This window comes from Siniperca chuatsi, linkage group LG9, assembly GCF_020085105.1.
Source record: "Siniperca chuatsi isolate FFG_IHB_CAS linkage group LG9, ASM2008510v1, whole genome shotgun sequence".
Lineage (NCBI taxonomy): Eukaryota > Metazoa > Chordata > Actinopteri > Centrarchiformes > Sinipercidae > Siniperca > Siniperca chuatsi.
Genome location: NC_058050.1, coordinates 14,435,770 through 14,462,271, shown reverse-complemented (window position 1 = coordinate 14,462,271; position 26,502 = coordinate 14,435,770). Strand labels below are relative to the sequence as shown.

The 26,502-nt window shown below is 41.0% G+C and overlaps 1 protein-coding gene across 5 annotated transcripts in view; it reads left to right on the top strand.

Moving 5' to 3' along the window:
• galnt1 (UDP-N-acetyl-alpha-D-galactosamine:polypeptide N-acetylgalactosaminyltransferase 1) overlaps window positions 1–25,131 on the top strand; it is a 41,408-nt gene extending 16,277 nt beyond the window's left edge. For 4 of the 5 annotated variants that reach the window (XM_044207321.1, XM_044207319.1, XM_044207318.1 and 1 more), the window contains 12 exons: window positions 6,933–7,072; window positions 7,163–7,334; window positions 12,965–13,131; window positions 13,836–13,963; window positions 14,073–14,152; window positions 14,522–14,692; window positions 16,754–16,871; window positions 17,222–17,402; window positions 19,045–19,184; window positions 19,376–19,474; window positions 21,502–21,636; window positions 22,449–25,131. In XM_044207321.1, coding sequence (XP_044063256.1) covers window positions 6,934–7,072; window positions 7,163–7,334; window positions 12,965–13,131; window positions 13,836–13,963; window positions 14,073–14,152; window positions 14,522–14,692; window positions 16,754–16,871; window positions 17,222–17,402; window positions 19,045–19,184; window positions 19,376–19,474; window positions 21,502–21,636; window positions 22,449–22,595 — 1,677 coding nt within the window. In that variant the 5' untranslated portion in view covers window position 6,933 and the 3' untranslated portion in view covers window positions 22,596–25,131. The remainder of the gene's footprint in view (window positions 1–6,932; window positions 7,073–7,162; window positions 7,335–12,964; window positions 13,132–13,835; window positions 13,964–14,072; window positions 14,153–14,521; window positions 14,693–16,753; window positions 16,872–17,221; window positions 17,403–19,044; window positions 19,185–19,375; window positions 19,475–21,501; window positions 21,637–22,448) is intronic. The other variant, XM_044207322.1, reaches the window with a different exon arrangement.
• Window positions 25,132–26,502: the final 1,371 nt, after the last annotated feature.

Sequence of the window (26,502 nt, the reverse complement as noted above, 5' to 3'; positions counted from 1 at the left end):
TTTGTTTTGATCATTGGTCAGAGTAGATTACATAGAAGTTCAATGGTTAGGGGTTGCCAATGCAAAACATGCTTCCTGATTCCTTAGTTTGGTTTGCTTTCATATGTTTGTATTGAGACAGATTTGCATAAAATCCGATGTCAGTGGGTGTATTGATAAATAAACTTGTCGTTCTATTATGATTCATTATAGTATAATGATGCAAATTAACAACAGTATAGCAATACTTGGCTGCTAAACAGAGCCTTTTTAATGCAAGGAGCTGTCAAAAACACATTATCCTTTTAGCAATGTTCATGTTTAATTATTGTGTGTTTCTTGGATTGTTCATTGAAGTGTTCAAGTGCCATGCGTAACATTAACAAAAAAGTAACATGATATATTTACTGTAATGGATTACCAAGCTCAATCAAGTTTCAAGTCTCTGCTAGTTGATTTTTGTACTGTGTTGAAATTAATATTAAGCAATAGCTGCCTGCAAGGTAGAAAAAAACATCTCAACCATTTGTAGGTCTAAAACATGCAAAAACATCATGTTCAGTCTTTTCGGAAAAGCAAAGCAAAAGTTATCAGTAGGCAATAGCCGTTCTCTCCTCAAAGGCTTTCTAGTACAATTAATACTTATACAAATATTTGTATAAAATTACATTATTTGTGGTTTTACAGATACTGGATTCAGATTCAGGACCTTTGCTCTTATTTGCTCATGGCACTGTAAGAAGATTTAGATAGCCACAAAACAGTATAGTTGCATTATAACAAATTCCTGTTTAGAAAGTAAAAGCAAAGTATAATGTCTGTCACATTTTTATGTTCAGAAAAAAATCGAGGTGGCTAGTGGCTAGTAAGCAGGGAAACCCTGCTGTGATGCCAAAGCCTCGTAAATCCTGCCTGGTTGTCATGAGTAGTTGTAGGAGTAGCAGCACTGAGAGCAGCTGACATATAGCAGAGGCCAGACACACAAACCTGCCAGGTCATACAGCTCAGACTCTAAGTATTGTGATTTGGTGTGTGTGTGTGTGTGTGTGTGTGTTAAAAAGTTTGAACAGTCTGTGATGGTGTGTTAATTGTGTAAATAGTTGTATTATTATGCTTATTTTTTTCCTTCAACTGTGTCAACTGGTGCCAGCAAAGCCTCCGCTCCGTACCTTCCCATGTTTGTGAGGTGAAAGCATGTCTGCTCGAGAGTGAGAAATAAATATCAATGGAGAGAAAATCTGGGATTGTGATTTGTTAAAAGACCAATTACAGCACACTGGCGTCACACAGACCGAGAGTCATGATACTGTGGTTTGTGTGTGTTCGTATGTCTGTCTATTTATTTTTATTCATGTGCTGTGTGTCTGTGGTTTGCTGGTACTGTATAGCTAAGCAGCTCTCTCCAACCATCAAGGGAACACCCCCGTGACAACAATGTGTATTGATTTTGGCCGAAAATGCCTGACTGATTGGAGATTGAAGTGTTTAATTCCACTTTGCCCCTGTGCCAAGCTTTGCATTGGTAATCAATTTCAGCTTGGACTTTTACGCTGCCATGGGCAGTTCTGTGTTTTACTCTTTTTTACACTGAGTTTTTAAACTTTGTTTTCTGTCTCTCTCTATCTCTTTCTCTCTCTCTTTCTAACAAAAAATGGCATTAGCCATTAGCCAATAGCAAAAAAGAGTACCGGTGTATTAAAGTCCGACCAATACTTAATTTTTGGACTGATGATTCAAATCATTGTTTTAGTGACGAGCGAAGGAGGAACGTTTAGGGGGCAGCCCTAATATTTAATGTCAGTATAATGAGTCAAATGAAAAAATATAAGTTCCTGGCCCATTTCGTCTTCATCAATTTTAGTTATAGATTACAGCCTAAACAATAGCCACACTCATGAAAACCCTGTTTATGGTGTTGCTATGTGAAATAATGCCTCTGTACTTTTTCACCAAGGGTTAATGTTTTATTTCATAAAAGAGTATTAACTTTTATGATGTTAGCGGAGGTGGTGTAAAGTGATCTGCTATAAAACACTGCGGGAAACCCTGTAATTGCATGTTCCAGTCCTTGTCTCGCTCTCCTTCCTCAATGGGACCAGGCTGTGTTCTGCAGTCAAGGTTATGACCTGGAAATGAAGTGACCCCAGCCTTTTTGCCAGGAGTGGCTGTGTACTTCGGCTACTCCTTAGAGAGCAATGGAGATTGGGCCTCAGGCCACCTTGTTCTGTTTCACTTCCCTAATATTAGACTGTGCCTTGTTCTGCTCCAGTTGAGAACCATTACAACTGTTCAGAAACTCACCACGCCCATCAGCATTGTCTTGGGAACTGTTGACAGCTCGCACACTTGAATAGCACCATCTCTGTTTTTTTCATTGAAAAAGCTTCAAACGGCAACATGCATATTTACACACTTGTTTATGACGGAGAAAGTGGTTAGAATCAAAGGCAACTGGTTTCATAAAGAATAAACTAGGCTTTACAGAGAGCAAGCAAATAAACAATGTTAGTCGTTTATTATATGAATTAGCAGAACAAACTTTGTGTTGATTAGTAATACACAAATCCTCCTCTCTCATTGGCACACTCTCATATAAATTCTATCCCCCTCCCTCCCTCTTAATTTTACACATATAAACATAAAAACCCCAGAAGGGAGGCTCCTCACTTCCAGTCATAAATTGTGAAGTGAGTGAAGCTCTGGATCCTCTCGCTCCAGAATTTTTCCAAGTGGCTGTGAGAAACACTGGTTGTGCAATCTCTAAAGGGGGATTAAGCCTGTGGAGAATAGGAGAGGAGGGGATATGAAGAGAGACACAGAGACGGATGTGAAGGGGGAAATTGTGTTCTTGTAGAGAAGTAGTGATGGCAACCACTTCTGAAAGGAGACGACATCACTAAGAGACGAACAGGGGAGTGGGGGTGGGGTGGCTGACAGAGAGAGAGAGAGAGAGAGAGAGAGAGAGAGAGAGAGCGAGATGCCCAGGATGGAGATATAAAAGAAAGATGGAGGGAACGTGATATGTTAATTGATTAGGAAGAGAGCGCGGTGATGGAGAATTGTGTGTATGTTTAATATCATAGGGTGCCAGGCTGTTTAAAAGAGACTTCAAAGAGACTAGCGCCCAACATAAACTTAACTGACGCACATGAAACATACACAGAGAAGCAGGGCCTGGGGCTGCCGTGAGCGCAGAAGGAGACCTGAGGTGTCCGCTGCCATGCCTGATTAAAAATAGTGTGTGTGTGTGTGTGTGTGTACATGCATATAAATCTTCTCTGCTGCTGCTTGGAGCGCTGCTGTCTACTTCTTTTACATTCGTTGTGATCAAACAGCATTCAGGGAAACCATTTGACATCTCTCTGACAACATTTTGACACGACTTTGTGAGCAAGAATATGTGTGTGTGTGTGTTTCTGTGACGGATTGCTTCCATGTGGGTGTCTGTCTCTGCCTGAGTGCGCTGTTGTGTGTTGATGTGTTTGGCATATGTGCCTGCCTAGCACTGCCTGTGTGCCAGGAAAGGTGGAAAAAGGAGCTATATCCAAGTTTCTGCTGTGATATCAGGTTGTGTCATGTTTCTGCCTGGAGATCAAGCGAGCCCAGTACAATCCAGCAGAGATCAGAGAAACGATGCAAACAGGAGAAAAAGGAGAGATATTGTAGAACAGGGACTGACTTTCAGGCTTCCCACTGATCCTGGAATTTCAAGAATTTTGAGAGGCGTGATCCATACAGTGAGACAAGCAATTTTATGAATTCTTTGAGGATATCAGGGAGAATCTGTGAACTTTCCAAACAGTTACTTTACAGAGTGGGTTTTATAACTTCTACCACGTTCATTTTGTTTTATGTTAGTTTTCAGCTATTTTCCCCTCAACAGTCCTAACTGTAGTGTAAAACCAAACTGTCTTTGAGTTTTAAGTGTATCAGGGATGTGGTGGGAACCCTGAAAAAAATTGAGAAAACCTGGGTCTTACAGAGGTTATATATCAAAGAAAGTAGCTGTATAAAACAGCGTGACAAGGGTGAAAGCTATAATAATATAAAGTAACATACCATATAGCATGGCAGTTAGTTATAGCGCTCAGCTGTCATCCATGCATCTCCACACTGTGAACATGCTGATACTGTAACTCTCAAGACAGTGACAACACTACAGAAACTAGTGAGCTATTTTCCCCTCCTCCACACGCACACGCACACACACACGCACGCACACACACACACACACACACACACACAGGATGCCAAATGTGAAAATCATCACCTACTGTATATGAGTTTCTTGTGAAACTATAATTAAATGTGTATATTAGGTTTTCAGGACTGCAACTAACCTTTATTGAATTGATTCATCTTTAGATTATTTTATCTATTAATTAAAGAACTATTTTATGAGGAAAAATTTACAATTGAGGATTTTAAATTTTGTTAACATTTGTCTTAAAAAAGTTTTTGAATAAATTATTATAACTCAACTAGATTTCAGCAACTCAAAGTGCCTTGCAAATATGATATGAATAAAGTAATAATATAGTACAGTAAATACAATAAACACTAGGGTTGCAACTAACAAATATTTTCATTTCATCAATTGTTTTATCTATAAAATCTTAGAAAATTGTGAAAATTGCTCAGCACAATTTCCCAAAGCCCAGCATGAGGTCCTAAAATGTCTTGTTTTGTCAGACCAACAGTCCAAAACCCAAAGATATTCAGTTTACTATAACATAAGACATAGAAAAGCAACAAATCATCACAAGTAAGAAGTTGGAGCCAGTGAATGTTTGATGTTTTTGCTTGAAAAATGACTGTGGCTGATTCATTTTCTGTCAATCAAATTGCTTAATCGACTAATTGTGTCAGCGTGAATAAACACAAAAAGTATATTTGTAAAGTTGTATACATTAAACTGTGCAGTATGTATTAGAACATCTGAATCAAATTAAAATGTAATTTTCTATTTAAACCATCTCGTGTTTCAGTGTGTCTGCGTCTGTCTAAGCAGGAGCTCCAGAGGTGAGGTGCAGGAAAGCTAAATGGTCATAAAGTTAAAAAGGCCGCTGTCAAATGATCTGACATGAATGGCTTTTCATATAGATGCCAGGCCACAAAGGACTTGTAAACCAAGGGCCAAATTTTAAATTTGATTTAATCTGCAGCTGACCGAGTGCCAGTTTAAACAGATGTGACATGATGCACTTTGATGTAACCTTGTCAAAACCCTTGTTGCTGTAGTTGAATTGATTTGATTGAATTATTTTCTTCTCTGTAGACTAGCGATCAGAGCACTGCATTTATCTACTGGTGGTCTCTGCACCAGTTTCTCCTTGTCATCCTGAGAGATAAAATCTTGCAAGGTTACAAAACTCCTGTGAATCGCATGACAAGCTTGACAAGAGCTATGGCATTTAAATCTCCAATCGGGGTCAGCTTTGCATCTGAGAACAGTAATTGGGTTTTTATCAAACTGCAGCAGTTGGCATGACCTTGTGCTCATTGTTACTGACTGTTTGTTGCAGCCGTCACCTCTCATTGCAAGTAGTTATTACAGTTAGCATGATTATAGTCGGTATTCGTGGTGGGGCCCTATTCGTATTATGTTGTATGTTATCCTATTTTGTGTGATATTTCTGCCAGAGATAACTTATAATTCTGTATTTATTTATGCCCTGCTAGAACATACATGTCGGTGTGGATTTTATGCTCTGCTGCAGACTACATACACACATACATACAGTATTTTAACCTGGTAGTTTAACCTGGTAGAACTGGTCACACTACCACATCGTCAGGACATTGAAACTATTTGGCTCCACAGGCATAAAAGTCTGAGAAAAGACAAACTTTGAGATAATGGACAGATCTTCGCTGTTGTTTTCTGCTGTGCACGGCACTTTGTGCTACCAGAATCCTATCAGGTGGAATTTAGAAATGCTGCTCTGCAGTTCTCCATCCTCCGTGGCTGCTAAGCAAAGCTAAACTAAACTAAGCTAAGCTAGCTATGCACAAACATAACATTTTTTTTTCCTCCCAGGGGCATGAGAGAAATCACTGTGGCCAAATTTATTTTCTCTCTTCTGCTTGTGCTGCTGCAACCTGAGGGATCAGTGAGGCAGAGAATCAGCCAAAGAGAGGAGAGATGGTGCTGGAGGAAAGAAGGAAAGGGGAGCAGAGGAATTTTAATGTGGCTGTTTCTGTCTCTCACTGCCTGCCAAAGAAAAGCAATTACTATCACAGCTCCTCTTTCTCTCTATGCTCTGCTCCATGCGTGCGTGCACGCGCTTACCTGTGAGTGTGTGTTTGACTGCACACTGGGATTTGGTATGTTAAATATATAAAGGGTAGATTGGCTTGTACACTGCAGGGTGTTTGGGAACTCTGATACAGTAGATGTCTGTTGAAGCTAAAGCATTGCTTACATACCATGAAACATCCTCTCCAAAACACAAATGTTAATGTTCACTGTGCTTATAATGGTGCCAGACACTAACCTAACCGATAAATTTAACAAATGCCCTCATAGATTTACTATTTTTCTTCTGGAGTGATGCAAGACCGAAGTCCAACAATGCACGGCGCTCATTTTGAGGCTTTCTCTGAGTGTGAAGGTGACCATTTGGAGAGGCGCTGATAAACAGCCGACAGATAAGAACTGAGACTCAGTCAGACAGACAGACAGGCGAAGGACAAATAGAGGCATTGAGAAGATACTCAGGCACAGAGCTGTGAGAAGGCTGGAGGTTGAGGGGAGTGAGGAGAAAGCCTGGGAGATATGAGAAGAAATAAAGAGTGATCTCCTCTGCAGAGCTTTGGAAAAGCCTGTGATTGTGTGTGCAGCTCAGGACTTACCATCACGCTTCACCTTAGCCAGAGCTTTAATAGTTCTCTCTTCCTCTCCTGTCTTTGTTGCTTTCTTTTTCTCTCTCTTTCTCTCATTACATTTTTAGGATGAGAAGGTTTGCCTACTGTAAGGTGGTTTTGGCCACCTCTCTGGTGTGGGTGATGCTGGACATGTTCATTCTGCTCTACTTCAGCGAGTGCAACAAGTGTGACGACAAAAAGGAGAGAGGACTGCCTGGGAGAAACGGTGAGTGTATATTGCCACGCATATACATGTGATCACAGAGACACACTCTTGCATCCTCTGTGTGTTTTTTATGTGTGTGCGTATCTACAGCAGATGCCCTGGTCAGGCCGCGGGACGGGCCCGGTGAAGGGGGGAAGCCTGTGGTGATCCCTAAGGAGAACCAGGAGAAGATGAAGGAGATGTTTAAGATCAACCAGTTCAACCTCATGGCCTCTGAGATGATTGCTCTCAATCGGTCACTGCCTGACGTCCGGCTGGAAGGGTGAGCAGCCTCACTGCAGCTAATCATCTGTCCTGTCACTTACTCTTACTCCACTCATTAAGTTCCCCTTAAAATGGCTATCACTGGCATCCACTGTTGGGATAGTCCACACTGGTGATAAACTATAAACCGCAAGCCAGACGTCTGGCCTGAAACCTGCACAATCAGTCACACAGCGTGCCACTGCTGTTCTGTACAGGTTAGTTATGACGAACGACATAGAGGGAGACAGATGTATAGAAGCATAAGTCAGAGTAGAGAGGATGACCTCAACAACAGCAATTATTATTACGTTTTGGTATTACATTAATCTGTAAGTGTTTTACTAAAGGACATAATGTGAATACAATATATAGAAATAGAATATTGAAACATTCAGACAGAATGATGACAAAGGATTGATGGTATTAGAAACAGTGCAAATCATTGATAATCAGAAAGACTATGTAAAACAGTAATACTCAGATAGAGAATGAATCGGACAGGGTGTAGTCACCTGAAAGAATCCATGGTCAGTGTGTCCCAATTCCATACCATATACTGACTGCACACAGTATGTACTAGATACTTCATATATTGTCCTGTAGTTAGTAAACAAAAAAATCAACATATGTTAATGTTTTATGCTAACAGGCAATTATACAGTACATGCACTAGGCGATTTGTTAATTTTTAACAAAGAGCTCAAGTGTTAATTTTTAGGAGCATTTACTGAAATTTGAAATAATGTATTATTATTATGTTGTCAAATAAGCACTTTGCGTCACAAAGATTTGTGTTATTTGAAAAATAAGTGAAAACAGCAAAAAAAAAAGTTTATGAGCATTCAAGGGTACTTTTGGTCCAAGCTCTGTTAATTTCAGGCTCTGCCTCTGTCATGCTGCTCTCGCACTTTCTCTTTCCCCCCTTCTAGTGTAGAGAATATCGATACATTGTGACGGAGCATTTCTGTTTAAACCGGCGCAGCTTTTCTAGCCTTTACGGCACTGGTTTAGTGGCCCGTGAGTTGAGTCAGTGAGCGAGGTAGGCTACACACACACAGGGAGAGTAAAGAGGAGTCGAGTCAGAGAAATAATTTCACACGGTGTGCTCTAAAAAGAGAAAAGTAGACAGTGTAAAAAACAGAGCTTTTAATCAAGAATGGACAGACTTGCATGTTAAATTTTCCCACAGGCAGTTCAAAACCAGTATGTCTCATATGTTTTCCGAGACTGTGGCAATCATTAAAAGCAGCAATGTGAAGCGCCACTACGAGACAAAGCACAGAGCATCTTTTGAGCAGGTTAACAAGGGGGGACGGATTTTGGTCCTTTTGCTAACAAGGGGGATGGCATCCCCCCTCAAATCGCCTACTGAGTACATGTACCCATGTATTTCACTCAAGCTGTGATTTTGAAATACTACTGCCAATTACACTTCACACATAGACATTAGAATATTTCATAGAAAGTTTAATAATTGTTTTTAGTTTTGTGTGTGTAAATATGTATATATTGATATATACAATGTATATATTTATGTAAATCATTTGTTAACCATTGTAACATTAATTCGTGTCAGCGTGAGTGCAGGAATTTTTCCTGATCAATCAGACAGTCAAAAGCAGTTGTGGTGTGTTGTGCTTGTGTCCTATGTGTACTTTGACAGTTCATTAAGTCCAGTAAAACGTTTGTGACATAGCAATTCCATAGTGATCCCCCTCTGTAATATTGCTGAACAAGACGCTGTTCATAACATTCAGTCGATTTGCAGTCTATTAATACTAATAAGGTTCATAGTCAGTTATTTCTTTGTGAGCTCTTTGTGACACCAGACAACATAGATAAACACATCAGAAGCATTAAAGTGCAGCATGACCTGCTGTCAGTCACTGAATTTACACTTTATTTCCCCATGAGCCTCAATTTAGCACTGGTGATGCAGGAAGACAGTGACAAAAACTGAAAACTCTGTCAGTCTGTATAACTTGCTTACGGCTCTTGGTTAGTTTTTAATTAAGCCAGTGTGAACATGAACCGGACCAGAACTAAAAAGCAGCAATGTATAAATGTATTTTTCCCTTGGTCCGGACCAAATTAACCAAACTACAGGTGGGAAAGTGTCATTAGTATGCACAGTGACTGTATCTTTTTTATGTCGCGTTTCTGGTGTGAACACACTACAGACTCAAAACCTGCTTAGAATTAGTATGGAGAATGGAATTGGGGAAACAGCTAGCCAGTAATTTTATGTTATGTAAACATTGACCCCTCACTGTCCTGTTAAAACAGGAAATACATCACATTAAGGAAGTAATGATACTATTTTTTCTGAGACCTTGAAGGTAACAGCACATTAAACTCTGGTGTACCACACCTTAAGCTCACTACCTTGTAGTTTTACTAAAATGTAAAGAAAAGTAGACCAAACTAAAACAAACAGCACAGTCAATTTTAAGGATAATGATTAGAAAGTAGACCGTTTTTTGTTTACCCTTTTTTGTTTTGCTTCAGTAATACTAGGTTATATGTGCAATTCAAAAGTCCTTTTTTCTTTATAATGAGGAGTTTAGTGTTACTTAAGTGTCTGTCAGTGCCAGCGGCTGCAGGTTGTTCAGTATTCAGAAAGGCAGAGAGAGGCAGTCAGAACAGCAGACAGGCGTGCGCCCGGCAAGCAGCCTGGAAAATATGTCAAGGTTAGTTCAAGCAGGTGGAAACCAGCTCGGCCTCCCATCCCCCTTTGCCCCTTTTTGTGCTTCAGTAGAGGAACATGCATAGATCAGTAATGAAGGTTTCAGAGAGATAGACAAGAGAGAAGACTGACTGACAGACACAAGACTGACAGGCAGGGGCACATGCACAGTAGACAGGCAGGAAAGAAAGAGGACATTGATCCGTGAAATGGGTTTTAGTCTTTGAGCGAGAGTTGATTACTAGGTGTGTTTTCACTCAGCCTTCACTCCGTCTATCTGCTTTTCCAATTAGGAGATAAGAGAGAGTCAATATCGAGCAAGGCAATGCGTCTCTGTGTGTGTGTAGGCACGCGTACGTTTGTGTTTATTTTGTGTGTGTGTGGAACGGCAGGTTTAGGGAAACTCTGTGAATGAATTCATCATAGCCAAGCAGGTCACCATTAGCTGAAACTTTGAAGCTGAAACTCACTCATGGTTTATTTTCATTATTGTCAACACTGCAGTTGTTGAGTGTATAAAAAAAAAAAGACAAACACAGAGGACAGGTCATTCTGACATTACAGTCAAGCCTGTGTGTGTGTGTTTATATGTGCACATGTAGTTGGGTGGATCTGCAGTATATGAAAACACTTTCCATGACCACACCTTTCAGAAAACTTGACATTTTCTCCTTCTTTTTTTTTTTTAGATCCTGACTGCAACGTTTTTATGAGAATGCATATATAGATGTTTGTGTGCATGTGAGTTTAATGTTGCAAGAGTGATGCCGTTTAATCAGAACCAGTCTGCCCGCCCATCCCAACTATCCCCACAATCCACTGGCTAAAGAAACAGCCTGTAACTCATTACCCTGCTTTGCTGTTGCCAAATGTTGCTCCAGTACCATGAATGTTTGGATACACAGGACTCACAACCACTCAAGTTTTTAAAATCCACATCATGTGACACATAGACATGCGCTTGCCATCGCATGTCAACGCATGTCAGTTTGGTGGACACACAGAGTTCTTGCTTCCATCAGCTGCACAGTAAAGATCATGTCTGAAAAGTGGAAGGTCTTGGTGGTTCTCTTTGTGAAACAGAGAAGAGAGAAATAATGAACTATGTACAATAATTGAAAGACTCCAAGGGTGTCTCTGTTTTTACAGTGAATCATCTTGTGTGCTCATAAACCTCCCTTCCTTGCAGAGTATGAGCATGCACACATGCACAAATAATCACTGTGCGTTTTATTTAACATGCTCCAGAGGCAGCTGCAGGATGGAGTATATTCTTGACCTCCTCTCCGTCGCTGTTACGTTCCTTCTGTCAGAATCAGCAGCAGAGAGAGGAAGCATTCCAGCACTCTGGATGATCACAAGGACAGACGGAGTTATGAAGATGGAGGGAGGGAGATTAAATTCCATTTGGTTTTTGTGAGAGTTGAATCTGTCAGAGGAAGGAAGTCACAATCTGGTCTCAGTTTTGTCGTCAATAGATGACAGTTTGAGCAGCTCACTGAGCGTCTTTTGAGAAAAACACTTTGACTTAAGATGGTGGATATGATGTGAGAAGCCTTGGTAAAATGGCAACATACTTTGTTTGTGACACTGATTATTTAGGGATATCTTTTATACATAAATATTGCAGTCTAGTGTGTGATTGTGTGGTATTCTGTGCAGCATCTACTGTAGTCTGCATACTGTAACAATGAAATAAAACTGCCTAAAATGTCATTAATCACTCTTTCTTGCAACCCCAAAACTGATTTTGTTGGCCAAATTGATAAAAGTGTTTACAAGCTGCAAGCTAGAGATGGGCGATATGGATACAATCTTCTGTTAGGGTATATGATGTATTATAAAAGGGATAGATATCATAAAATACAGCAGCAGATTTTCTGGAAATTCACTTGAGAATCAATTTATAGACAAAATAACCAGATGGGAATGTGTACTGCATTACCAGAAGACAGTGCTAGAACTTTTTTTGAACAAATAAAGGCAACTGCTACGTCAAGCAAGTTTCAAATCTCTGCGAGCTGATTTTCATACTAAAATCAGATAAACCTTAATTAATGGCTGCCTGGAAGGTGGAAAATCAACCTTAAAACCCTAAGTGTGCTTCGGAAAGTGCTCAAGTGTTATTTAAACCACACAAACTTTGTACTTAATGGCCTAAACAATGCAAACCAGAGAGAACTATTTAAGTCTGTGACATAGTCTTCACTTCACTAATATCCATCTTCTCTTGTCTCCGCTTTACTCCGTTAGACATTTACATCACTCTCTGTCTCTCAGTAAGAGAGTGTGATGGGTGTGCTCTTCACTGCTATGATAATGACTCACACTCTAATTAGCACCACTAATCAACTCTCATGCTGAACCAATATTTCTGTGTCTCTGTCTAAATTTGGGGATATACGCTTGGTTGCTCACTCATCATTCACCCTCACTTTTCTTAGTTTAAAGTCGATAAAAATATGATTTTTCACAAGGCCATAATTGCTTATCTGATTGATGCAGCGATTCCATGACTGACTAATGCAGTTTAGTTGATGTTTAAGTCCCAGCTCTCTCTTCTGTAGACTCACTTTAGCTGCATCTCTCTCTCTGTAGCAGTCTCTTACAATCAGACAGAGGCTGGATTGTGATGTCTCTACTAGAGTGTTTTTCTCTTTTCTCGCTCTGTCTCTGTCAGTTCAGTTTTGTCTGTATTGAAAGCCTTCAACTTCAGTTATTGCACATGTGGTTGTCTTTGTGTAACCATATCTGTGGTTGTTTTTTCAAATGTGATTCTCGCACTTCCTCTTCCTGTACTGTGTGATTTTTTATTTTTTTTTGTCATTTTGACAGTATGTTGTCTGTTCAGTGTTGGAATGATTTGAAATTAGCTTTGTATCCATATGCGTAGTTGTATCATTGAAATCAATTTTTGCCATAAAAGATTGTATTCTAATTGTTATGTTTTCTCTCTGTAGGTGCAAGAACAAGTTATACCCTGATAATCTTCCTCGTACCAGCGTTGTGATTGTATTTCACAATGAGGCGTGGAGCACACTGCTGCGAACCGTCCACTCTGTCATCGACCGCTCTCCACACACACTGCTGGAGGAGATCGTCCTGGTGGATGATGCCAGCGAGAGAGGTATACACACACACACACTGCAAATAATTCCTTCAGTGCTTGTGCCTCTTGTTTGAGGCTTAGCCTTTTTTTTTTTTTTTTTAGAGCGACTGTATGATTTCGCCGGGTTTGTGTGTGTGTGTGTGTCTGTGTGTGTGTGTGTGTGTCTGTGTGTCTGTGTGTCTGTGTGTGTGTGTGTGTGTCTGTGTGTAGCTGTGTTTGTGTATGAGTGTGTCTGTGCTGGTGCCCAACAGCCAGTCAGCATATATGGGCTGTGTGTGCCACTCCACCCTGTGCAATGCTGCTAATCCCTGTTTGGGGGAGATTAGGTCTTTAATTCGCCAGCCGCGGGGATTACACTCTGTTATTACCCTCAATCCCCCCCAGCCGCCACCACACAGCACCATTTCACCCTATGGGACCTCAGGTTGGATGGTGCTAGTCAGAGGGTGTATGTATGTATGTATGTATGTATGTGTGTGTGTGTGTGTGTGTCGGGTGGGGAGCTCTCTGCAGGTAGAAGGGATGTCGTCAGGCATGCTAAGGCACATTGCCAAGCAAAAACACAAGCAAACACTTGCCTTTGATTTCTGTTGTTACAAAAGGAATAGTTTGGACGTGTAGCTCGTAATCCATCTTCCTCTGTGTGTGTGTCTTGTGTGTGGGCTTATGTGTGTTTATTGGAATGTTTGATTGCATACACATGTTTATTTGTATGTTTTTAGATTTCCTAAAGCGGCCGCTGGAGCAGTATGTCAGAAGGCTGGAAGTCCCTGTCAGAGTGGTGAGGATGGAGCAGCGGTCTGGGCTTATTCGTGCTCGCCTCAAGGGAGCGTCCATCTCCACTGGCCAGGTGTGTGTGCATGCGTGTGTGCACACATGTACATACGAGACATCCACTATCCAGTGACCTGCTGTCCATATGGTGTGTTTGTCTAATGTTTTTCTCTCCATGTTTCTAGGTCATAACCTTTCTGGATGCTCATTGTGAATGCACAACAGGGTGGCTAGAGCCTCTGCTCGCCCGCATCAAAAATGATAAGTAAGACACACACACTATTGGCAAGCATAAAAAAAATCTATAAACTATTGTTGAGCCTGCAGGGGGCTTGCCCTTGTGTTTATTTGATGCTTAATTACTCATTCTCTGTTAAGTGCTTCCTGCAAGCAGGTACTCACATATACACACACACACAAAATACATAGGCTTTAAAAAGGTGTGATGAGTGATGGCTGATGCGAAGTCGCAGCATGGTCCATTGTTTAAATGCATTTGGTTCTGGTGGTGCCACACCTTTCACATGAGCACTTAGTCGTGATTGATGACCGCCCGAGATTATGAACAGCAGGCTGAATGTGTGTGTGGTGGTGTGTTTGTATGTCTGCGCTGATGCATTTCTGTCTGCTGTAGGAGAACGGTGGTGTGCCCCATCATCGACGTGATCAGTGACGATACATTTGAGTACATGGCAGGATCTGACATGACGTACGGTGGATTCAACTGGAAGCTCAACTTCCGCTGGTACCCTGTACCCCAGAGAGAGATGGACCGCCGCAAAGGGGACCGCACACTGCCTGTCAGGTGGGTGATGCAGCAGGAAGAACCTTCAAATCTGACGAACAGCGTTATCTTTCGGCTAATTGTTTAATCCCCACCATCTCCGGGGCTGCTGTTGTGCAGGTAACCCTAACCTCTGACCTCTCTCTGTTGGGTCAAGTGAAAAGAGAATTCGACTACAGGGACAAAATTGAATTGTTAGTAAAATACCACATGAATCATACACACTAACTCTGTCAGTCAGCTGTTTAAAATACCTTATATCCTGTGAGCTTTAGCATTGCTGATAGGCATTCACATTTGATGTGCGCAGAGTAATCGCTCTTCACCACTTAATTTACCACAGTTTATAATCAGAAAATGTTTCTAAGGCAGAAATACTGAAATAAAAGACTGAACTTTCCTCAGGAGCTAAAGCGAGATGTTGATGAAAGATTCTGTGTGATTTTGTCCTTGTTTCATTTCTCATGGCCCAGGCCTTGGAACTAAGATCAAGAGCTTATTTCTGCCTGTCTATCATCTCTTCTTCTTGCTCTTGTTTCTAAGCATGCTTGACGCCATCATTCAAGGTCACACACATAATATATCTTATGTAACGCTCTGTGCCCCTGTTTTTGGTTGTTTTTCACAGCTCTGCGTTACAAAATTTTCCTAATTGTCTTGTAAGTAGCCTAAAAAACAAAAATGGCTTGTAGTGTCAGGGCAGGAAATTAAGAAGTACTTTACATTGATGACATCCTTTACATAAACCCTGTGCTGTCACGAAGTAGTGCTACATTACTAATAAGACTTGAAAGGCTTTTGCACATAAGCAAGTTTTCAGAATGAGCGTATTAAATTTCAGTCGAGCACCAATATAGCTCATATCGTGTAGAATTTGCCAGTGGGAAATAAGTAGTTACAGTAGAATCAGCCAGCAAAGAGTTAACACCTTGACCAATGCATATCAAGCTACAGGCCTGTTGCTGTCGCTCTCTGAGGAGCCTCATAAAGTGACGGTACAGAAGGAAACCTCAACAGCTAACCTGGTTGTTATGGGGTAATTTACAGTACTGTGCAAAAGTCTGAGGTCACTCTGGAAAGTTTCTCTTTACAGCTATTGGACAGAAAAAAAGTATCCAAGGTCTAAAGAAGACTTATAGAAAATCCTCTGAACATATTAAATGAACTTGTTTCAATTAGATGCTGTAATTCCTCCAGACTGAGGAGCACCTGTATCTGCCACAGAGAAATACAAAAGTTTTCCATTCTCTGTATAAAAAAAAATACAGACCTGTATTTGCCGTTTTTGCTGCTTTTTATTATAGCAGTATTTGTGTTTATTTCAATTTCACAGTGTGGTTTGGGCAATAAACACTGTTTTTATGTAACTCTTTGTAAGTGATACGCACTCACTGTTTAGATAAATGTCTTTTAATTAGAAATTGTTTTGCGCTGCAATGTGCATCTCCAGAATTCCTGCAAATTAGTAGGTTTTGTTTGTTTTACTGTGATGTTTTTGTCTTTGTCTTGCAAAAATAGTGATTTAATTGTAAGCTGAAGAGTTAAGAGAGCTTTGATATATTTACAGTAAAAAGAAAAGCACACATACATCTATTATTATGTATGTTACCATAATTCAGCACTTCACATCTGTGTGTTGTTCAACAAGCTAGTATTTGTGTTGCTTATTATTTCCCACTTTTAGCCAAGTGCTGCAAGGAAGCCATTACCCTGTGTGCTCTCAGGATATATTTCATCTCTGTTTATCCGTTTGTATGCAAGGTATTGTGTGTGAACTTGGATGTCAAATGAAAGCAAAAACAGGCAGTAAGGAAAATAAGCCTGATCTACTAAGGAGGAAATCATTCTGTGAGGGGGAGAAATAGTGGGAGAGGCTTTGAGGCAATTAAACAGAGAAGTAAGCAGAAAAACAGAGAATGAAAAAACAGGAAAACCGCAAAGAACGGGGTCAGAGCGGTGAAATATAAAACTCTGATGGGATCTGTAGATACTGTGTGACCTTTAGAAAGCAGGCTTTCAGTGAATTAAGTGGCACTAACCCACCTCGCTCTTAATTTACCCTGCGCTCCTGTCTCTCTCCAGGACTCCCACCATGGCAGGCGGCTTGTTCTCCATAGACAGAGATTATTTCCAGGAGATCGGCACGTATGACGCAGGCATGGACATCTGGGGTGGAGAGAACCTGGAAATCTCTTTCAGAGTGAGTGAACACACCCGCAGCCAAGTGACATGACTGTATTCTTCCATGCACTGGCAGGCATTCAGGACTGTCTGCTCGGGTTCAGAAACATACACATGCACGTTACACTTGTGAGTTTGACTTCTCTGACTAAATTGCTGAATTGACTAATACTTTGTCAGGCGTCATCCTGACTGGTGTTCAATCAAACTTATTCAGACTGTCACAACACAGACAGGACCAATCTGCGTCATCCATCTCCCAGCAGAGTTCACCAGTCAGCCTTTGCTCATTCAGCAATTGGGCCATACAGTATGTCTATTCTACACAATATACTGTATATGTGTGCTGATGAGGCTTGTGTTTCACAGATTTGGCAGTGCGGTGGGACTCTAGAGATTGTCACATGCTCTCACGTGGGTCACGTGTTCAGAAAGGCAACGCCCTACACGTTTCCTGGAGGAACGGGACAGATCATCAACAAAAACAACCGCCGCCTGGCAGAAGTCTGGATGGATGAATTTAAAAACTTCTTCTATATCATCTCTCCTGGTGAGTTGGGCCGTGTGTGTGTGTGTGTGTGTGTGTGTGTGTGTGTACTTGCTCATGCAAGTATGCATGTATGTGCTCATGTGTGGAGGTTAATCTCTGTGGTAGGTTTGATCGATTCATTAACTCGGTGACAGTGTGATATTGCAGTAGTGACCCAACAGTGCGGGACGGGGGGCAGCGAGTAATTTCACACTACTAAGCATCTATTGACTCACACAAACATACACACACACACACTCACGCAAGCTGGCAAAGTAGAGAACCAAAAGTCCCTGTTAGCCCTTTTCGGTTTGGGAAGGGTATTATTTTTCTATGACCAACTAACTGATGTGTCCGTCACAGAAGACCTTAGTGGTAGCGGTTGCTTGAAGCAGTTAACATAACGTTGTCGATCGAGGAAATAGGCTGGTTTAAGGATTATTTCTTTGGCAATTTTTCTGTAACTATTTTTCTGGCTATGGTGATGTCGTGTCCATTCTTAATGCTGCCCACAAAGCTCTGATTGGCTCTGATGTTTTTCGACCTGGGGAATCACAACACTAGACAGTTTTGAATCACTAAAACAAGACAGCACTTCAGAGGTCTGGAGGCGATACAACACGTTAAAGTGTCTGTTTCCTGCTCTTCCATGAGTCAGGAGAACACTCACTCAACTACTCTGACCCTGCACATCCTATACAAAATGGAGCATGGGATTGCTCATGCTCATCAGAGAGTGGTTCTGACCAGTGGAGGAGTTGGAGGCAGGTACTCCAACATGGGCAAACCAACACACACACTTTCTGCTGAGTGTATAGAACAGTGGTTCTCAAACAGGTGGGCGGCCCCTCTGGGGGGGTCATAGAGCCAGGGGAGGGCATGGATGACCAGGGGAAAAATATGGAGTGGAACTAAATTGAATGAACATGATTTATGTAGGTAAATTTAAAAAAAAACAAAACAAGTTTGCTGATTCTATAGTGCTGACCTGAATCATTCCTTTTTATTTCAATCACATTCAACTTGGCGCCTTTTGTATTTGTTGCTCCCCCAATATTGTTAATGATTGATAAGAATTCAGTTTGTTTACGTGTGGTGAGGGGGCATGAACTTTTTTCGGCTTCTGAAGGGGGGCATGACAGAAAACTGGTATAGAGCATATTAAGCAAACACATACAGTCAACACTTAATATGTACTATCATTACTGACAACAAAGAAGTGGATTATCCTGCAAGGTCGGTTTGAAATGTTTGTATGGACTTTTGTTCCCCTGAAACTAGAGCTTTATGGGAATCTTTTGTACTAGTTATGAATTCGAGCTTACTACAGCTGCTGCCCTCTGCAAAGGAGCAAGCTCCACCAATCTATAGAGGTTTATTTTCACCAAATAGATTTTTGTCAAAGTGTCACTTCAACATTAGGCTTTTTTAGGTACTTTACCATCAGACAAGTGAGCTCTGCAATTCATTGATATTGGGTCTGGATTTGGGTGCTTCAAATCAGTGTGTGTTCTCATTCTACTTTACCAATGACACCCTTGAAATAAAATGGGAAAATGAGTTTAACAGCCATTCAACAAATGCTGGACTGTATGAATGTAGTTTGGTGCCATAGTTACTGACCTTCATGTTAATGTGTGTGTGTGTGTGTGTGTGTGTCCAGGTGTGACCAAAGTGGACTACGGTGACATCACGTCTCGCTCGGCTCTGAGACAAAAGCTTCAATGTAAACCCTTCAGTTGGTACTTGGAGAACGTCTACCCTGACTCCCAGATCCCCAGGCACTATTACTCCCTGGGAGAGGTACGCTCATTCACACACACACACACACACACACGTACACTATCTGACTCACAAAAGTTTAGATCCACAGATGCATCTGTGATTCACTGCCTCAAGCCTGAACAACAATGAAGCTGTTTGAATCAAAGGGTGTGGTTTTATGTTCAGGTAATGGTTTTGCTTTATGTGGTTCCTGTGTGTATTCTGCTCAGATCCGTAATGTGGAGACCAACCAGTGCCTGGACAACATGGCCCGCAAGGAGAATGAGAAAGTCGGCATTTTCAACTGCCACGGCATGGGAGGCAACCAGGTATCTGAGGACTGAGACAGAGAAAAACACAATATAAAGAAACAAATTCTGACCCAAAATAACAAAAAACTGTAAATAGTAAACACTGTTAGCCACAGTGATATTGCGCTCATTCCTGGCAGCAGAACCATCAGATGGGCCGTGCGAAGTGTGCGACCGCACATGGCCTCATGCCTCTAGGGCCTCGTGTCTGACCTGAAATCCTGCAGTGTTTTTTTTTTTTTCTTGTTAATGTATAATTTTTTTATGACTGTTCTTGACCCAACATGCTTCTAAAAGGAAATTCCTATGTGTCAGTTCCGTTATGCATAGTCATGGTCACATGAAAAAAATCTGACGTTATTGAGGTTTTTTCATTTTCGATATTGCGTTGTTATGTTAGTGTGTGCTCCATCTCGCTGCTCACTGCGAGGAAGAAGGACAAGGGGAAACAATGTCGGCTGCACAAGAGCGCAACCTATTTCGTAAACATGAGTCAGGTACTGAGAAAAGGAAAAAAATTTAAAAGAAGGAAGAATTTCATAAGTCACTGCAAGGATCGCTGGATACATTTGTCAACACTTCCAGAGATGTGGTAGCTGAGCAGGTGTCCAAAGCTAGCAGGTGTGATGAAAATGCTAATATGGCGATAACTAGCACCACTCACACTGGCACTGTGGCTAGTAAGCCTACCGGGCCGCAACAACAGCAGGACGGGAACATGGACACTGAGAATGACGACAAAGTCCAATGTGAGGGGCGAGGATAATAAGTGGCTGTGGCTGACAAATATTTATAATCAGGATTGTGCATTTTATAGTGGATCCAATTCAGTATAAGTTGGACCACACGATCACTTCCCCTCTTTTTCTGACTTCTATGTAAGAAAGTTGCCCAATGGTAAAAAGGCTCGAAGAGAATGGCTTGTCTATTTGAAGAAAACAGATTCTGTATTTTGCTTTTGTTGTAAACTGTTTGACAACTGTACAAGTCCCAAACTAATGGCCCAAAAGGCCAAGGCCCAAACTAATGAGGGCAATAATGGATGGCAAAAATTGGAGACACGAAAAAAAAGTCACACTGGCGGATGTTTTAATGCGCACTCTAGCAGCCATACAATTTTTGACATCAAGGAACAAATTCAAAGCTTTATGAAGAGAACAATGGTAACTTTTTGGGGTTAATAGAAATGCTCACCAAATTTGATTCCACTATGCAAGCACATGTCAGATGCATAAGAAATAAGGAGACACACATTATCTAGGGCCTCAGATTCAAAATGAGATAATTTCTCTTATGGCCACAAACGTCAAAAACTCTGACACAAAGAAAGCTAAATATTTTTCTATAATAACGGGCCAAACAGGAAAGGACAAAATCAGGGAGTCCAAGGCCATATTCTACTTCATCCCATGCGGTTGCCACAACCTGAATTTAACACTGGGAGATATGTAAAAAATGTTGTCCAAAAGCAATATAATAAACATTCTTTGGTATTATACAACGACTTTATACAATATTCGCAGTCTCTCCTAAATGGTAGGAAATACTCAAAGCGTAAGTTCCATCTCTCTGTTAAATCTCTTTCTTTCACTTTCACTTAATCCATTTATGTGTATGTTGAGTCGGACTGAGTCCATCTCATTTGTTTGAGTTACAGTACAGTACACACTACAGTAGGCTAGACCATGTATCACCTGAGCAGTATGGAAAAATAATCCTACATCGTAATGAAATGTATACCTGAAATATCAAATTGAAACATTCCAGCTTTTGTTAACCTAATTTCTCCATAGAAATGTCATGTCAAAATAGTGACAGATGAGATGACTGTCATCAGTGGGTGTAAAGCCAATAGGCTTTTTCCTTTGAAAGACTGTAGCAACAAGTGTGATTCATGCGCATGCATGTCAATGAGCAGGGCCTCACACACACCCCTGCAACGGCCCTGCCTGGCAGTAATCATAAAAGACAGAAGTACAAGTAAGAATGTTTAGGAGAACAAAAGATTTGCTTTAAAATCTGGAATCTGTTTGTGTGACATGCAGGTTTTCTCCTACACTGCCAATAAGGAGATCAGGACAGACGACTTGTGTCTGGACGTGTCCAAGCTAAACGGACCCGTCATGATGCTCAAGTGCCATCACCTCAAAGGCAACCAGCTCTGGGAGTACGACCCTGTGGTGAGTGGAAAAAATTATGAAAATGTACATGTGAGGAAATAATAAATGCACAGATTTACTGGTACAGTAAATGCACACATACTAACATACACAGAGGGTTCTCATGCAGGTCTCGAAAGGTACAGAAAAAAAGCCTAGAAAGTTGTATATTCCAGAGGCTCATTATTTTTGTTTTTCTATTTGATATTAGTATAAATTAAAAAAACAACAATAACACTGGTGAAATAAAAACAATGAAGCAGATACAATGCAAAACAAACTATAAAACAAATCAAAAAGGAATTAAGTTTTTGTCTGTTTTCAACAACAAATACCCAGTTTTGTCAAAAAGAGCAGATCAGTCTGAACAGATTTTCAACTCAATTTTATGTCCCCACACATCTAAAAGAGTGTTAGCTGTTGCAAAATGACGCTGATCACTGCAGTAAACAAGGTCCTCTTGCAATGAGCACAGATGAGAAAATGCATCCCATAATAGATTCCATAATAAAAGATCAATGTATTCCCAATACACATACAGTATGACAACACATTTAAGACCAGCTGTCATTTCAGTTAGTGGGATATTTATTGTCTTCAGTTTTAGGGTGATATATCCTCGTTGACACATTAATTCAACCACAGCATGCCTCACACTGAGAGCTCAGCCAAAACTAAACTGAGTCTGAAAAAAAAAAACACAAGGAACTATGTCTACAGATATACTATTTGAATAGATATTTATTACATACCCTTATGAATTCAAATGAACCAGTCAAAACCCTGATTTGCATCCCCTCACACACATCTCTCTGTGTTTCCCTGCTGTGCAGAAGCTGACCCTGATCCACGTCAACAGTAACCAGTGTCTGGACAAGGCCAGCGAGGAGGACAGCCAGGTGCCCAGTGTCAGAGACTGCACACATACACGCTCCCAACAGTGGCTACTCCGTAACGTCACACTACCAGAGGTCTTCTGACCACACTCTGCACACTCACAAACACACACACTCACACACACACAGTGGCCCAGAGTAAGCAATCATGGGAACAGACTGTTTATGAAAATTGGGCACCAGGAAAGGAAAGACTTCCCATGAAGGGGATTCGGGAAGAGAGGAGGACGGATTGGACGGTACTACCTCTGCCACAGATCAGAGGGAGGAGTGTATTTGACCCTCATCAGCGCGAGCAGAGAGAAAAGACTCCATCTAGGAGACCATGGCTGTTGTTCGTTTGTTTTGTTGTTTTTAAAGAGATTTTAACTGCGGAGAGTGACTCGCTGCTGGGCGTGAATATGAGACTGGCTGGCGGGGCCGAGGTTCTGCACTCACAGCTTCCCTGGACAAAGCAGTCCACCCCTCAACTCATCACTTAACGTTTACTGACTGCCTCTTATGAGAGTGTGTGCCCTTATTTGTGTGCGAATGTGTATTCTGAGATGAATGTATGCTTTGAGAAGGGGGCTGAATTCCTTGTTGTTTTCTTTTTTTGTTTTTGTTTTTTTAATTTAATTTTGTAATGGATTTTGAAACTCTGGTGAACTCCTATGAAGAAGGGTGCATGTGTAAGTGTGTGTGTGTGTGTGTGTGTGTGTGTGTGTGTGTGTGTGTGTGAGACTCATGTATGCCTGGCCTGTGTCAGAGCCCCTCCTACAGTCTTGCAGAAGTGTATGTCTCCCTCTCGTGTTACTCCCCGGCATTTCATCCTACAGACTGAAGCGTCCTCGCTGAGGAATTTCCAAGGGGCCGCGCATAAATAAACGAGAGGACCAACCACAAGGACCTGACGTCTGCCATTGGCAGAGATCTAGAGATAGAGAAATATGATGTTTGTGATATCTTAAAAATTTCCAGTTTTTACATGGTTTTGTCTGTTTCTACAGTCCTGTGAGAGTGCTACAGAGCCGTAACCCTAGTCTGTCTGTCCGTCTCTGTTGTCTTAAAAGATGTTTAACATAGAGCTAACACACACACAAAGAGGACTCTGCATATGTAACTGATGTTCACTGCCTAATGTAGTGTTAAACCATAGGGACACGCACACACAGCCTGTATACATATAGGGAAAAGGCTGCACTAGCCTGATACTTTAATCCATTTTCTCATATCTTCTTCTCAATGACCTCTTAAAAAATACACTCCCAAGGGCTTCTTTCCTCCAGTGGAGTGTATGGATGGATGTGTCTGTGTGTGTGTGTGTGTGTGTGTGTGTTTGTGTATGGGTGGGTGTGTCTTCAGTACTAATCCCAGTCCATCAGCTCCCTGTTTACTAGAACAAACAGCTCTCAGATTCCTTAGCTGTTGGACAACCAGAGCCTGTAGCGTAGTAGACTGACGGCAGATCAGCATATCCCTGCGTACGTTGTACAAAAGAGCAAAAGCTGCTTTTATTTTCTAAACAGAGCCGTGTCTCTGCACTCTCATGAGGACACATCTACAGCAGGAAGGGAAGCCTGGAAAGATAGAATATCAAAACGATGTCGCTGAGGTGTGTTAGGAGACCTATAGTTGATTATAATTGAAGAAAGCAGAAGGGAGTGAAGGGTTGAACTGTGGATCACAGAGCGCAGCAGCAGCAGACATATCTTAATCCATAACTACATATCTTATTTTGCAAGCGCACCTGCAGCATTTCACTATTCATATCTAAGTGAGTCGGACAGCTGAACAGTTACATCAGTGTGTCATTCTCATTTCAACCATCATACTTTCTTTATTCTTTTTTTTTGCATCACTCCTGCGGCTGCGAGTCAGGGCAGGAGAGGTGACGTCATAAAGGTTTTAACCATTTCAGCTTCCTCCAGTGGAGGAGGGGTTTACACATAGGACACTCGGTTCATCTTTGTTGTGGGCAAGGTAGTGAGAGGAGGCCGTCGACTGATTACATGTCTGAGCGAGTGTCTGTGCGGTGAAGATGTGAACGTTTTTTTTTTTTTTGTTTTTTTTTATCGTAAGACAGAGGGAGTGTAACGATTGTTCTGATTGTTCTGGTTTGAAGTTAACTTACATCTCCAGGCTTCCACACTAAGCTGATCCAAATGTAGAAAATAAAGGCGAAAACGTTTACAGAACAATACGAGGGAAAATGTTGATTTCTGCCTCTTTTTGTCTGCACACACACTCATAAAACACACTTTCTCTTCAGTCAGAAGAAACGGTGACAATTCACAAACATGTGGGTTCAGTTTTATTTTTAACATGGTGATTAATTAAATAGCCAACTGATACTGAATTTATGAGGCCAGTATCCATATTTGTCAATACAGCATATCTGCCAATATTCTTTTTTTTCCATAAACAAATAGTATAAACAAATAAGGATTGTTAAATTTGAGTTTGACATTCATTCTTGACCTTGGAAAACAGCAGTTGACAAAGCAATCTTCACTGAGACTTCACTTCACTGTGCCCAGTTGAGTTTTATTGTAAACAAAAGCTATATTTATGTGTATCCTCGAGACCTGATAAATGTCTTGAATGCATTTCCTTCCTCATAAATCATTTGAAAATCAGATTTTTAAAATATATGTGTTGTTTACATCTGCGCTTACTAGCTTGCACTCTTCTTCACTGCTCCAGAAGAATTCAGTTTTTAGCAGAAAGATGAAAGTTTGGGCTCGGTGGCAACCACACGGTCATGGGGTGTGAAATGTGATCACTGCTGCAGGAGGCACGCATGGGTGTTAAAATATCATAATCTCTCTTATTGCTCCTCAATGAGATGCACCTTGCTGTAGTAGAAGTGAGTCAGGGCAGAGGCAAGATAATTCTCATGGGGAAATGGGACTCTTGTGTCTTTTTAATAAACATGGCAGTGCAGTATGAAGGTAATAGAGTCAGGAAGCAGACACACTACATGTTTTGCGTTGAGTGGATTATTCAAACTCCTTCACTTGATCTGTTGAATTATTCATTTGTCTGGATTAGACCCACCGAGAGCCATCAGGAAGACATAGACAACAGTGTTTTGCTTACGCATCTTTAATAAATTATGCTGATTCTCTGCTTTTGTTTTCTGAAAACATCTCCTGTATAGTAAATTAGATATTGGGATGTTTTCATGCTACTACAGCTCCTCATTGCAGATTCTAGTTGAAATCTTGTCTCCAGTAAGGCCAAAAAAAAAAAGATGTACCAGGCTCTCCAAGTTGCATTGCTTTCACGTCATCAGTGGTCAGAAAGGCAGAGAACTCAGATGTCAAAAAGTCAATCAGAGTTTCCTCTGCTTCCTCCTGCTCCTCAATGAACATTAACCTGCCCTGTAGATCCAAGAAGAGTCTTCAAGGAGACAGCTCACTCTCTGTTCACTCTGTGTGAATGAAATGAGTGATTCTGCCTTGAAGGAGGTTTAGAGCTGCGAGAGCTCAGGAAGACTCCGCTCTGGTTTCTGTGCTGCAGACTTCAGAGGGACTATGTGGAGTCTTTGATCTGAAGAAATGGATCAAAGCCGAATCAGACTGCGGCCCGGAGGGAAGCGAAAAGAGAGAATATCAAAGCGTGTTCAGAGGAACAGAGTGAATTTAGAAACTTGGGGGTGCATCTATCTAATTTAGTGGTTTTATTGTTTTATTGATCCTTGTTTGTGAAATCAGCTTTATATTTTATTATTAAGACACTGCACTAACTCTCATTAATTTAGACTTATCTTTGGTTTAGTGGAACTGATCGTATGTTGCATTTTGGACAGAGTGGATGAAAGTTTTAAATTGTTGGTAATAGCAGATTATTACAATAATCAGCAGTTATTACTTCATAAAATGAGTAGGTTTTATCTCAATGTAAAGTAATATGACAATATTGAGTACTAATGCAATATTTTGTAAGAATAAGAAGAAAGAAAATTGTTTTTTGATTGTTTCTGAATTTATTTGGGAATTTCTTCCTT